Here is a 14,896-nt window from a genome sequence, read left to right on the forward strand (position 1 = left end):
CTGCCATAGAGAGAGAGAGCGTGAGAGAGCGAGAGGTGAGAGAAAGCGAGAGAGAGCAAGAGAGAGAGAGAGAGAGATTTGTAGTGTCATTGATAGGGTGATACAGCAAGTTGTTGGGTCAGCGGTCATTTCTGGAAAAACAAGGGGGACAGTTCATGTTTATTCCAAACAGGAAGGGGCATTCGTGTTCTCTCTGGCTGGTTTCCATTGGATGTCAGCGGCTCCGCCTCTTTCTTCCCATGACACATAACCCAGAGGGTAGGAGTTCCAGCCGAAGAGCTGCAGTTGCACCGTGCATACGGTTGCACAAACTTCCTGTAGTACACTTCTCCGATGGGAACCTGGGACTGACTGCTACAGACCGACTGGGATAAGTCATCTGACTATCACTTTTGCCCTACTGTGTGACGACAGAGACTCACTGGTGTTCGTCTTGTCTTTTGTCTTCAGCTTTTCTAACCAGCTTCTCCAACTTTGGCCTCTCTGAAGAAGCGGGGACCCTTAAGGAAGCTTGGAGGGGAACCCCTCGCTCACTTCTGCTTGAGGATGGATGGAGCTTGTCTGACCAGAGCCGCCCTCTTCACAAGCCTTTGCTACGTGGTTGCGACAGGTGGTGGCATGTCTTCTGATTCAATGCAATTCATGCATGCATGCATGCATGTCCACTAGTAGCGTAGCATTTCACATTTTATGGGCAATTCAGGAGACGTTAGAGCTAGTTGGACCTGGTCGTAACTGATCAAGGCCTTGCAGGTTACCTGTGACCCTTATAAAAGGAGGTGTGAGTCAGTGCTTCAGTATCATGACGGTCGTATCGTGATAGGGATCGCATTGCCACATTCTTGCCGATTAATAGCCCCAGTCGACGGCATGGTGACCACGCGAGTTCAGTTCCAGTCCGTCTCTTATCAGGTTTGCATGGTCCCCGTGTGTTTGCACTGGTTTGACTGTTTCCCCTCTGCAATCCAAAGACACACGTTTGTTGAATTTGACACTCTGACGGGCTCTTAAGTACGAATGAAATGTGAGTTATTATGTGTACAGGCCCTAATATGATTGATAGATATGTGACCTGTCCCGGGTGTCTCCGTGGCCGCCAGCCAGTGCCTGCTGGGATAGACTCCAAACACAACAAACCTGAATCAGATTAGTTGGCACTGAGAATAAATGATTCACTGTAGTGTACGCCAATGTGGCGACAGTCTGGGGTAACACATAGCATCCTGTGTCACAAAAAGACTTCAAGACATTATGAGATGATCACAAACTGCCCCTCTCTCCCATCTGCCTGCTGCAGAGTTGCTCCTCAGCCCGAGCCAGCCCCACTGCATCTTCACCACCTACAGCACTGTGACATGCTACTGGGAGCCGGGGAGGGACTCCCCACCTGACACCGTCTACACCTTCGAGGCCTACATGTAAGACGCTTTCACCCACAATGTCCCTTTTGTGACAAACCACAAATATGTACCCTTGAGGTTGCCTTCCACACATCAGATCAGAAACGCTTTGTCATTTAATTTCATGCACTTGCGCACATGAAATTAAACAAAACATCGTTTCCCCCAGCCCACAGCAGTGCAACACATGAACAAAAACACACATCCAAAAACTACAAGAACACATATAGCCAAAGTAACACATATATCTAAACATAACAAAAAAAATCACTGTCCAGAAGAACGAACACCAGCCAGGATGACTATTGGAACTGCTGGTCTGCATGGGCTAGCAGTTAGCTTAGCCTGCCTCGCTTCCCTGTCCTGTCAAACTGCCCTCGGTGTTCCCTCTTCTTCAGGGCTGTGGTCCTTGGGCCCACAAGATGCAACAGACCAGGCTCACTCAGCCGATCCAACGCCAGCTCTCCCAGCCAGACACCTTCGACACACCTCCCCTCACGCCACACAACGACACTTAGAACACAGTCAAGGCTAGGCAAGGCCGCTGCCAGACCGCCCTCGGTGTTATCGGAACTGCCGGTCTTCATGGGCTAGCAGTTAGCTTAGCCTGCCCCACTTCCACGTCCTGTCAGACCACCCTCAGTGATATCTCTTCGGGCACAGCTCCAGGCAGGGCCGTGGTCCCTGGCGCCACAGGATGCAGCAGCCGATCCAGCGCAAGCTCTCCCAGCCATCAAACGAAGACAACCTCAGACGCAGAAGTGGACAAAGACACTGCATGAACTGTACTGGGTGAGGCCACCGCTAACGTGAATTCACGTTGATGATGATGATGATGATGATGATGATCTCACGTAGTCGATGAACCTCAAAATAGCCGGCGGCCTTTTTCAGCACAACTTTACAGAGGCAGACTGGGTGGGCTGGCCTGATTGTTTCCTATCGACACTGAGAAAGCAGCTCCGCCACTCAGTTTCCTTTAGCCGAGATAAAACAGGGAATTATGTAGTGAGGCATGTTAGGTGTGGCTTGTACAGCTGCTATAATTTGTTGTAAACCTCTGCTTTGTCTTTTTGATTATAAAGGAACCCTCGACACACAAGGCCATATGCTAATCTGATTGGTTCCAAATGAGCCCCATATCTGATGGAGATGGAAAACATGGAGGCAAGCAGTTTTAAACACACTTTTCCTGGACCTGCATCATAATTCTCATCTCATGTCAGAGCGTTTCAGGTTATCCCTTTGAAAATCTTATTATCGATGAGTTGAAAGCTGGGTTTTGCTCATCAGAGCAATAGAAACATGAGGAACTTGCCAAAGGGCTGTGACGACACGGCTGCTCTCATTCTTCCATCCCGTGTTAATGCTCTCTAAGATGTGTTGACATCATTAAGCCTGACTAAGCCAGCCGAGTTGTCCATGATGTGCTGGAGAGACTAAGTCTATTATATGTTAACCTCATCACTTAATGGATGTCCTTATATACTTTGAATGGCTTCACCACCCAGTGCATCACTGTTCATGAGTGAACCTCTTACTATTATTGTTGTTACTTTACTCTTTGTGGATTTAAGACAGACAGAGCTGGTGTTCCTCCTGGGGAAAGGTTGCTCACACCGAGACTTGGCCATCACCATTGACAACACCGTGGTGATGCCAACTCGGAGTGTGAGGAATCTGGATGTGATCCTGGATGACCAACTGTTGTTTGCTGCAAACGTGGCATTGGTTGCTCGCTCCTGCAGATTTCTCCTCAATAACATCAAGAAGATTCGCCCATTCCTCACCAACGAGACGGCACAGGCGCTCATCCAGGCTCTGGTCATCTCCCGGCAGGACTACGGTAACTCCCTCCTTGCTGGCGGCCCAGCGTCGGCCATCAGACCCCTGGAGCTTGTTCAGAAAGCTGCAGCTCGTCTGGTGTTCAACCGCCCTAAGTTCTCCAACACAACTCCCCTTCTCATGTCCCTACACTGGCTCCCAGTAGCTGCTCGCATCCAGTTTAAGACTCTGGTGCTAGCCTACAGGGCAGTGAAAGGAACAGCTCCTTCCTATCTCCAGGCCATGGTCAAGCCCTACACCCCCACCCGACCACTTTGCTCTGCTGCCTCGGGAAGTCTGGCTGCTCCGTCGCTCAGAGGCCCCTGCTGCCGATCGACCCGGTCACGGCTCTTTTCTGTCCTGGCCCCACAGTGGTGGAATGAACTCCCCACTGATGTCAGGACAGCAGAGTCGCTGCCCATCTTTCAGCGCAGGTTGAAAACTCACCTCTTTAAGAACTACTACCCTGTTACTTACTCTTAGCACTTATTGTATTCACTCTTTAAAAAAAAACCTCTTTCTTGCGTTTTGCTTTAGCACTGGTTTTGCTCTTAGATGCTTGTTTAGATGCACTTGTGACCTCTGATGACTAGTAGTTCTCCTGGTTTCCTACATTAAATTATGCACTTATTGTAAGTCGCTTTGGATAAAAGCATCGGCTAAATGACTGTAATGTAGTGTAATGTAATTTAGAGAAAGCATATGACAGGGTGCCGAGAGAGGAGGTGTGGTATTGTATGAGGAAGTCGGGAGTTGCAGAGAAGTATGTAGTAGTGGTGCAGGATATGTATGAGGGCAGTGTGACAGTGGTGAGGTGTGCGGTTGGAATGACAGACGGGTTCAAGGTGGAGGTGGGATTACATCAAGGATCGGCTCTGAGCCCTTTTTTGTTTGCAGTGGTGATGGACAGGTTGACGGACGAGATCAGGCAGGAGTCTCTGTGGACTATGATGTTTGTGGATGACATTGTGATCTGTAGTGAGAGTAGGGTGCAGGTTGAGGAGAGCCTGGAGAAGTGGAGGTATGCACTGCAGAGAAGAGGAATGAAAGTCAGTAGGAGCAAGACGGAATACATATGCGTGAATGAGAGGGAGGACAGTGGAATGGTGAGGATGCAAGGAGTAGACATGACGAAGATGTATGAGTTTAAAGACTTGAGGTCAACTCTCCAAAGTAACAGGAAGTGCAGAAGAGAGGTGAAGAAGAGAGTGCAGGCAGGGTGGAGTGGGTGGAGGAGAGTGTCAGGAGTTATTTGTGACAGAAGGGTACCAGCAAGAGTTAACGGGAAGGTTTACAAGATGGTTGTGAGACCAGCTATGTTGTATGGTTTGGAGACAGTGGCACTGATTAAAAGACAGGAGGTGGAGCTGGAGGTGGTAGAGTTGAAGATGCGAAGATTTTCACTGGGAGTGATGAAGAAGGACAGGATTAGGAACGAGTATATTAGAGGGACCGCTCAGGTTGGACGGTTTGGAGACAAAGCAAGAGAGGCAAGATTGAGATGGTTTGGACATGCGTGGAGGAGCGATGCTGGGTGGGTATATTGGGAGAAGGATGCTGAATATGGAGCTGCCAGGGAAGAGGAAAAGAGGAAGACCAAAGAGGAGGTTTATGGATGTGGTGAGGAAGGACATGCAGGTGGCTGGTGTGACAGAGGAAGATGCAGAGGACAGGAAGCGATGGAAACGGATGATCCGCTGTGGCGCCCCCTAGTGAGAGCAGCTAAAAGTAGTAGTAGTAAGTTTGTTGATACTTTACAAATGGACTCACAAGACTAGTGTACAGTAAGTGTCACAGATAGACAGTACACTTATCTGCTGTCTGTAGTGCTGTCAGCCTCTGCAGCTTCAGCTCACAGCTCCAATTCAGCGACACTATGAGGCAAGTATTAAAATCATCTGTTTTGCATAAAATGGTTCAATCACCAAACAACGCACAATATGGGTGGATGCACTGCATCGTTGCCACAGGCATCTGGTTTCATGTGGAAATTATTCAGGAACATCTGATCCTTTGCTGATCAAAATGCAAAAAACAAACAGAGTAACCCCTTATTTTTGAACCTTGCCAAGGCAGCATTCACACACACACACATTGCTCTGTGTGTGTGTGGTCTGTATTGGCCCTTCAACTTCAAGGAAGCAAATCTCTTTTGGTTCCATGAGGTTGGGGGTCACAGGATCAGCCAGCTCAGCACAACGACCCCAGAGCTGCTGGGGTTATAGCATCTTGTCCATGTTCATATCTCAATCTGTGTTGACACACACTCCGTAATAGAAAGTGGTTTCGTGCTAGCCACTGAACAGCTCTCTGTGTAAATGTTGCATGGAAGGTACTTTAGCCATCAGCAATCAGCTGAAAAGACAGACTGAACTGAGAAATTATAGGAATCTCATCATCTTCAGCCACTTCTCCGAGGTCATGTGGCAGTGGCAGCAAGTTAAGTAGGACACTCCAGACGTCCCTCTCCCCAGCAATGCCCTCCAGCTCCTCCTGGGGGATCCCAAGACGTTCCCAGGCCATATTGGACATGTAGTCCCTTCAGCGAGTTCTGGGTCTACCCCGGGGTGTTCCCCCAGTTGGACGTGCCTGGAAAACCCAGGAAGCATCTTAATCAGATGCCCGAACCACCTCAACTGGCTCCTTTTGACGTGAAGGAGCAAGTAACCCAGTGAAAGTACACCAACAGAGCTACAGCACCTCACCTGGAATAGGGAAACCGGGGCCCCATCCTGGAGCCAGACCTGGGAAGGGAGCCCACCAGCGAGCATCTGGTGGCCGGGCCTTGGCCCATGGTGCCCGGGCGGGCCCAGCCTGCAAAAAAAACAACATGGAGCCACCACCCCGTGGACCTACCACGTGTGGGGATGAGCATTGGGGTAGGGTGCGATGCAGGCCGGGCGGCAGGCAAAGGCGGGGACCAGGGCATGCCCACTTCTGGCATCGCAGATTGGTCCTCGGGACATGGACGTGGTAAAAGAATAAAATTCATTATGTTGAAAAGGAGACAGTTTCACAGCCTGACTCATAGCAATAAATCGCTGCCCTGCGTGCCATTAGAAGACTAGCCCAGACTAAAGACTGGGCCATGCCTTGCTTATGGGTACTTCACCTCCGAAAACAGTTGTGTGTATGTTGGCGGCATGTACATCAGATAACTATTATCAAAAACAATGTGCTCATAACAAAGACCGACAAACCAAACGTCCTGAGATTAGTTCCCCACGCTCTTACTGCACCGTCCATTTCACCTCCTTCACTGTACCCATTAAAGAGCCTGGTATGTCTCTGTAGAAAGTAATCCATACCAGCATTGTCCACCCTTCACCACACATTATTGTAATATAAGGTCCCTGAGGACAGAATGCACCTTTGTTATTGTCTTTCTATGTTCCATGTTCAATATCCATTTTTCATTCTGACTTGTGAATTCAATTATTACTGGTTTGATGCTGAAAACAATAAGTTAGAGGAAGTCTGAGAGACCTCCTGACTGGGTAGGGTCTCTCACAACATTTGGGGAAAATGGTATTCTTACAAATGTGCAGTTAACAAGGATTAAACAAACAAAACAAACAACAACAACAAACAAAACAATTAATTAATTAATTAATAAAAAAGGTAGGTCATGTAAGTCCTTGGTTGACAAAAGTCTGTACTGGCTAACACGTGCTGTCTGGGCAGCAAAATTGAAAATTAATGAGCAAAATCAATGAATTTTTGACGTAAGAAATGGACACAAAGTTTAAACTTCAGGAAATCCACTTCTGATTCAGAGGTTCCTAAAATGTTATCAACTGCTTCTCTACCCTCCAACCAGGCTGGTTGTGGTAGATACAGACTCGGGGGCAGATAGGAAGGCATAATAAAAGCATTGGTTCACTTCTTCCGGATTGATTTGTCCACATTTTGATCAGTGTTGAAAGAGTAGTCTCAGCCTTTATGGCTGATTATAAAGCATACACAGAATTTGACAGTATAGTGGGACCTCATAGGTAGTTAAAAAGGACAGTTCTCTGATGATTTTGTGTGGGATCGGTACTGATGGGTAATGTAGTGGATTGAAGTAAGGAAATTGGTGTTGTCCTGCTCACTGTCTTTCCCACAGTACCTACATCAGGGGTCCCCAATTACTTTTCTTAGCGGGCCACTTTTAGGGCCACTTTTAAAACCACGGGCCACTCAACCTCCAGCAGCATGTTGTTCGTTAGTTTGTTTTGGTGTCGATACGTTGCAGGTATTATAATTTAAACAGAGATGTTTCATCTATTTTTCGATATATTACTAGTCTTACTTTTACTAAAAAAAATGTAAAAAAATTTTGGTAGGGAAATAAAAAAAATTCTTTCTGGCATTTCTCCAAAAATTCTCGCGGACCATAAATCAACCCGTCACGGGCCGGACGTGGCCCGCGGGCCGCCTATTGGGGACCCCTGACCTACATGTACCAGAATGAATTGCATGTAAGCTTCTGTATCGTCATCCGTAAAATCCTCTGCGCTAGTGGTGTGTGACGTCATTTCCACCATCGGAAACGCAGCTTAGTGGAGAGAATGAGGATGTGGGATTGAACAGTAGTGTCTTTAGAGTAGGTTTGTATATTAGAAACCCTGCTTAGGCTGTATTTAGTTTTTCTGGATGTCAAATGACATCACAATACGTCACTTGGTGGCCACAAAAAAAAAACCCTCTCCATAGATGCAGAAATGACCAGGAACAACTGCAGATGTTTCTCATGTGCTATCCCTGATGCAGATTAGGTTGGAAATCAGTGAATTGTCCATTTATTGAAATAATGCCTTGCAGGCTGATGCTTTTGGATTTAGTGAGTGTTATATGTGTGATAAACAAGAGAGACGGCAAAATGATAGTAATAACTTTATTTATATAGTACTTTTTAAACAATGTTACAACGTGCTTCACAAAGAAATAAAACCAGACAAGGCGAAAATAAGAATAATGCCAAATAAGAGGAAAAAAATAATATCAATCATTTGTAAAAGCCTTCACAAACAGAGAAGTTTGAAGACGAGATTTGAAATAATAATAACTTTATTTATATTGCACTTTCCAAAAACAATGTTACAAAGTGTTTTGCAAAGAAAATAAAACCAGACAAGGCGAAAATAAGAATAAGACAAATAAGTCAACATAAAAACAGTATGAATAAATGAAAACAAATATCAAATATTTGTAAAAGCTTTCACAAAAAGAACATTTTGAAGACAAGATATAAAAGAAGCTTGACACTTGGTTAGTCCTAGTTTGACAGGAAGAGAGTTTCATAGTGTGGGGACTCTAACAGCAAAAGCCTTACCACCCTTTCTGACAAAGTGAGATCTGGGAATAACCAGCAGGGCTCCATCTGCGGATCTTAGTGGTCGAAAGGGAGTATACCAGATCAATAACTCAGAAATGTATGTACCGTTTAAGGCCTTAATAGTGAGCAATAAAAATTTAAAATCAATTCGAAATATAACAGGGAGCCAGTGCAGGGAGGCAAGTACAGGGCTGATGTGATCATGTCTCTTTGTCCCAATAATGAGCCGAGCAGCAGTGTTTTGTACCAGCTGCATACGGTGGAGCGGGCCCTTACTGATATAATAATAATAATAATAATAATAATAAATCAATCTTATATAGTGCTTTTCTAGTACTCAAAGTCGCTTTACAATAAATGGAGTGAAACGAGACGAAAGATGAACATAACACAGACATACAGGGGTGGATGGGAAGGGGGGCTACGAGAGGGAGAAGCGGCAGCCACACACGATGCCAGCAGTACTCTCCCACTTGGCAGATATAAAGGGAAAGAAAAACAAACATCATAAATCACATAAATCACAGATGCAGGTCAAGCACTCAGTCCCCAGCCTGCCCCAGACCAAGGGTGTATGAGCGGACGGGGGGGGGGGGGGGGCACGAGAAGGCAATGGAGAAAAGGTGTGTCTTGAGACGGGATTGGAAGAGTGGGAGGGATTCTGAGTCTCTAATGATTTGGGGAAATGAGTTCCAGAGCCTGGGAGCTGCTCTAGACAAGGCTCTGTCACCAAAGCCGCGGAGGTTGGACCTGGGGGTAGAGAGAAGGGAGGCTGAGGTGGATCTGAGGGACCGAGAGGGTTGGTAGGGGGAGAGGAGATCAGTGAGGTATGGGGGAGCCAGTTTGTGAAGGGCTTTATAAGTAAGAACCAGGATTTTGTAATTGATCCGGTGGGAGATGGGTAGCCAGTGGAGGTCTTTTAGGACTGGGGTGATGTGGTGCCAGGATATGGTGAAAGTTAAAAGTCAGGCGGATGCGTTCTGGACCAATTGGAGTCTCTTGATAGAACTAGCACTGATGCCATAGAGGAGTGAGTTGCAGTAATCAAGGCGGGAGAAGATGAAGGCATGGATCAGTATCTCAGCAGCAGGGCGTCTGAGAGAGGATCTTATTTTTGCAATGTTGCGAAGGTGGCAGAAGGAGGATTTGACCATTTGGCGGATATGTGGCTCAAGGGAGAGGGTGGGATCAAGGATCACACCAAGGTTGCGTGCCTGGGGGGAAGGGGAGACAGTAGTGCCATCGATAGTGAGTGCAAGGTTGTTGATTTGGCTGAGAGTGGACTTGGAGCCAATGAAGAGGAGTTCAGTTTTGCCACTGTTGAGTTTGAGAAGGTTTTGCTGCATCCAGACTTTAACTGCAGACAGACAGGAGTCGATGTGAGAGAGGGGTGGATTGTGAGGGGATTTGGTACTGAGGTATATCTGGGTGTCATCAGCATAACAGTGGAAGTCCAAGTTGAAATGGTGGAGAATCGGACCAAGAGGGAGGATGTAGATGATGAAAAGGAGTGGGCCGAGTACAGAACCTTGGGGAACACCCTGTGTGACTGTGGATGGAACACAGGAGTGGCTGTGAAGTGAGATGAAGTGTGACCTGATGGAGAGGTAGGACTGGAGCCAGATGAGTACGGTGCCTTCAATACCGACATCTTTCAATCTGGTGAGCAGGATGTTGTGGCTCACAGTATCAAAGGCTGCACTCAGGTCGAGGAGGATGAGGATGTTAAGGGCTCCAGTATCAGCAGACGTGAGGAGGTCATTCAGTACGTTAAGGAGTGCAGATTCAGTGCTGTGGAGTGGGCGAAAACCAGACTAGAGGGGTTCGAGTAGGTTGTTGGAGTGTAGGTAGGTTTGGAGTTCTGTGACAACAATGCGTTCCAGGGTTTCAGAGAGGAAGGGGAGATTGGAAATTGGCCTGTAGTGGTTGAGGCAGGATGGATCAAGCTGGGTTTCTTAAGAATTGGGGTGACAGCTGGAGTTTTGTAGGCAGAGGGGACAATTCCATGGGACAGTGAGGAATTGAAAAGGTTGGTGAGATAGGGGCATAGGGCAGGGAGGCATTTCTTCAGTAGGGGGGTAGGGAGGGGATCAAGGGAGCAGGTTGTGGATTTTGATGAGCTGATGAGTTCAGAGATAGTGGTAGGGGCAACTGGAACAAACCGGAAGAGGCGGCGATCAGGGGGAGGGGTAGAGAGGTCAAGAGGAATGGGGAGAAGAGGGGCCGGAGTAGGTGCTGACGAGTCAGATGCAGGGGACAGTGATTTGTTGATAGCGGCGATTTTGTCTGCAAAAAATTGGAGAAATGACTTGCATTGTTCAGCAGTAGAGCTGGAGGGGACATCGGCATGGGGCTTGAGGTTGTTTACAGTGGAGAAGAGGGTGCAGGGGTTACGGTTGGAGTCATTAATGATCGTGGAAAAATAGGCAGACTTGGCGGCGGTGAGGGCATCTTTGTAGGCAGAGAGGTGGAGGTTGTGGGCTTCTTGGTGTACAGTGAGAGATGTTTTCTTGGTGAGTCGTTCCAGTTGGCGGGCAGTCTGTTTCATTTTGTGGAGCTCAGGTGTGAACCAGGGTGCAGAGGTGTTGAAGGAGACTGTTTTTGTTTTGAGAGGGGCCAGTGTGTTGAGGGAGGCAAACAGAGTGGCGTTGAGGTGATTGGTGAGATCATCAGGTAAGGTAGAGGCTGGTTCCAGGGGTAGAGCAGAGGAGAGCAGATCGGAGAGTTGGGGGGGGTCAATAGATTTAGTATTGCGGAATTTTATTTCTCTGAGGAGGTGTGGCCGATGAGTTGGGAATGGAATAGTGAACTGGATGAGATTATGGTCTGACAGAGGAAATGGGGATGGATGGATGTTGTGTATCGGTAGATTGACAGAGCAGACCAGGTCAAGGATATGGCCTTTGACATGGGTGGGGAAAGTGACGTGCTGGGTGAGGCTGAAATTGTCCAATAGAGTGATGAATTCTGATGCAAACTTACAGGTGGGTAAATCAATGTGGATGTTAAAATCACCAAGCAGTAGTAAGTGTGAGGAGAGATATGAGGCTAGTGTGAGGAGTTCAGAGAGGTCAGACAGGAAAGATGGATTTGGTGTTGGTGGCCGGTAGATGAGAATGACAGCCATTGAGCAGGTTTTAAAAGCAAGGAATTCAAATGATGAGACAGTGGAGAGTGAGAGCTCAGTGGTCCTGAAATTCCGATTGAATAAGACAGCAAGACCACCTCCACGATGTGAGGGACGGGGTCTGCAGATGTAGCCAAAACCAGGGGGGGATGCTTCGTTGAGGGAGAAAAAGTCGCCAGGTTGTTGCCAGGTTTCAGTAAGCAGGAGAAAGTCAAATGAATTATCAGTGATTGTTTCATGTAGGATAAGGGCTTTGTTATTTAGTGATCGGGTGTTAAGGAGAGCAAGGTTGATGGAATGAGAAGGCAACGTAGTAGGGGCATGCTGGAGAGGTCTGAGGTTGTCCAGGTTAGCAGTGCGGGGGGGTGCAGTGGAGGGGGGGCGGTGGGAAAATAGGGTTTGGATGTGGGATATTGTATTAGGGTTAGTGGAAGGATGTAGATGACGGGAGTGTCTGGGGCCGCGATGAAGATAGCGGTGGCAGCGGAGGATGCCAGCAGACAGAGCGGAGGTGCGTGCAACAGAGGATAGCCGGTAGTTTTTGTTGAGGGACATGAGTTCATCAGGAGAGTAGTGTAAGGGAGGAGGAGGGAAACTAATCAGGGGAGAAAATAAAAAGGGAAACCAGGGTATTCTATGTAGTCGTAATAAGGGGGGTAACGTAAATAAAAACAGAAGAGGGCAGAGTGTTGGTTCCATGAGACAGGTGGATTAATAACGTTGGAAACGTAAGAGGGATAGCGCAGAACACAGATGGGATGAGGCTAGCTACTCATGATATGAAGGGGAGTGCTGCCAGGGATGGTGAAGTCCACATTACACTAGCCCCAGTTGATGATGGGCAAAGGGGAATAGTGTCCACTGCCGAGGTAAAATAAAATAAATAATCCAGCGGGGGTTGGGGGATGGAGCCAGATCCACAAGCTAGTGTGGAGAGCCAGGAGGTCAGAGCTCACATAAAGCTAACGTTAGCCGAGTGGTGGTTAGCCGGTTAGCTTGTTAGGCGGCTAGCACGGAGGGCCGAAAAAAACGGGGACAGAGAGGGGAAAGACAAGACGGTGGGAGAAGCGGCAGCCACACACGACGCCAGCGGTACTCTCTGATTTAAACTACATACAAAAGGCGACGAAGACAAAAAGAAAATAACAGCAAATCCAGCCGACAACAGACGAGCAATGGCAAAGAGCGTCTACCCGGAAGTAGACCAGTAGACCGGAATAGACCGCTACTATATTGCAATGAGCTGTAAAGCGCATTACAATAGTCAAGCAGAGAATAGATAAAATCATATGCAACTTTTTGCAGATCGACAATTGATAAAAATGACCTAATTTTGGAGATTACTTTGAACTGGAAAAAGCCTTACTGAACAACATGTTTGATTTGATTATCAAAACTGAGGTTAGCATCGTATAACCCCAATATTCCTAGCAGTCTGCTTAAGATTACCTGACAAACCACCAAGATTAGCACCAAAGGGCTGATGGAATTTGAGGACTCGAACAGAAGGACCTCAGACTTATCATAACTATATTTAAAAACATTTTCCGACATCCAGAATTTAATGCCAGGAGAGGCAAGCTGGGAGAGTTGCTAGGCCACTAGGCTCTGTGGGTTTTAGTGGCATGTATAACTGAGTGTCGTAAGCATAAAAATGGTAAAATATCATGATTTTGACTAACCTGGCCAAGACGCAGCATGTACATAGGAAGCAGAAGGGGACCAAGAACTGAGCCTTGAGGGACACAACAACTCAACTGAGCCATTGAGGAAGTGGTAGAGTTATCCAGGGAGAGGTAACAGCGTAATATACTAAGAGCCAAGCTCTTAATGCCTACCCAAGTCTAAGCGATATAAGACGATATGGTGATCGACTGTGTCAAAGGCAGCACTTTAGTCTAAAAAGTATTAAAATTGAGTAGTTACCTCTGTCTGCAGTCAGCAGAGGGTCATTAGTAACCTTAGAGCTGGCTCGGTACTTCGGTACTAGGAAGTGCTCTAAAACCAACTGAGATGAAATTATGCTCTCCAGAACCTTGGATAAAAAAAATACATTTTGGAGATTGGTCTTTAGTTACTTCAGGACAGGAGATCCTATTTAGGTTTCTTTAGCAATGTGTGAACAATGACATGCTTAAAACTATAGAGGCTATAAATGTATTAAAATAATTAATTAAATTAAGAATTTTCAAATTAATGGGGCTAACGGTGGAAAATTCCTCCTTGGAGCAGCTTAAAAAGTAAATAAGTAAGTAGGTATATATATATACACTACCGTTCAAAAGTTTGGGATCACCCAAACAATTTTGTGTTTTCCATGAAAAGTCACACTTATTCACCACCATATGTTGTGAAATGAATAGAAAATAGAGTCAAGACATTGACAAGGTTAGAAATAATGATTTGTATTTGAAATAAGATTTTTTTTACATCAAACTTTGCTTTCGTCAAAGAATCCTCCATTTGCAGCAATTACAGCATTGCAGACCTTTGGCATTCTAGCTGTTAATTTGTTGAGGTAATCTGGAGAAATTGCACCCCACGCTTCCAGAAGCAGCTCCCACAAGTTGGATTGGTTGGATGGGCACTTCTTTGAGCAGATTGAGTTTCTGGAGCATCACATTTGTGGGGTCAATTAAACGCTCAAAATGGCCAGAAAAAGAGAACTTTCATCTGAAACTCGACAGTCTATTCTTGTTCTTAGAAATGAAGGCTATTCCATGCGAGAAATTGCTAAGAAATTGAAGATTTCCTACACCGGTGTGTACTACTCCCTTCAGAGGACAGCACAAACAGGCTCTAACCAGAGTAGAAAAAGAAGTGGGAGGCCGCGTTGCACAACTGAGCAAGAAGATAAGTACATTAGAGTCTCTAGTTTGAGAAACAGACGCCTCACAGGTCCCCAACTGGCATCTTCATTAAATAGTACCTGTTAGAGCCTGTTTGTGCTGTCCTCTGAAGGGAGTAGTACACACCGGTGTAGGAAATCTTCAATTTCTTAGCAATTTCTCGCATGGAATAGCCTTCATTTCTAAGAACAAGAATAGACTGTCGAGTTTCAGATGAAAGTTCTCTTTTTCTGGCCATTTTGAGCGTTTAATTGACCCCACAAATGTGATGCTCCAGAAACTCAATCTGCTCAAAGAAGTGCCCATCCAACCAATCCAACTTGTGGGAGCTGCTTCTGGAAGCGTGGGGTGCAATTTCTCCAGATTACCTCAACAA

The 14,896-nt window shown here is 46.5% G+C and overlaps 1 protein-coding gene across 5 annotated transcripts in view; it reads left to right on the forward strand.

The window, feature by feature from the left end:
• The first annotated feature begins 300 nt into the window (after nt 1–300).
• LOC130109577 (interleukin-31 receptor subunit alpha) overlaps nt 301–14,896 on the forward strand; it is an 88,656-nt gene continuing 74,060 nt past the window's right edge. For 3 of the 5 annotated variants that reach the window (XM_056276533.1, XM_056276536.1, XM_056276537.1), the window contains exons 1-2: nt 301–610; nt 1,298–1,418. In XM_056276533.1, the coding sequence (XP_056132508.1) occupies nt 547–610; nt 1,298–1,418 (185 nt within the window). In that variant the 5' untranslated portion in view covers nt 301–546. Of the gene's footprint in view, nt 611–1,297; nt 1,419–2,063; nt 2,193–2,485; nt 2,568–14,896 lie in introns of those variants that run through there. The other 2 variants (XM_056276534.1, XM_056276535.1) reach the window with 2 other exon arrangements.

This window comes from Lampris incognitus, chromosome 3 (genome assembly GCF_029633865.1).
Source record: "Lampris incognitus isolate fLamInc1 chromosome 3, fLamInc1.hap2, whole genome shotgun sequence".
NCBI lineage: Eukaryota > Metazoa > Chordata > Actinopteri > Lampriformes > Lampridae > Lampris > Lampris incognitus.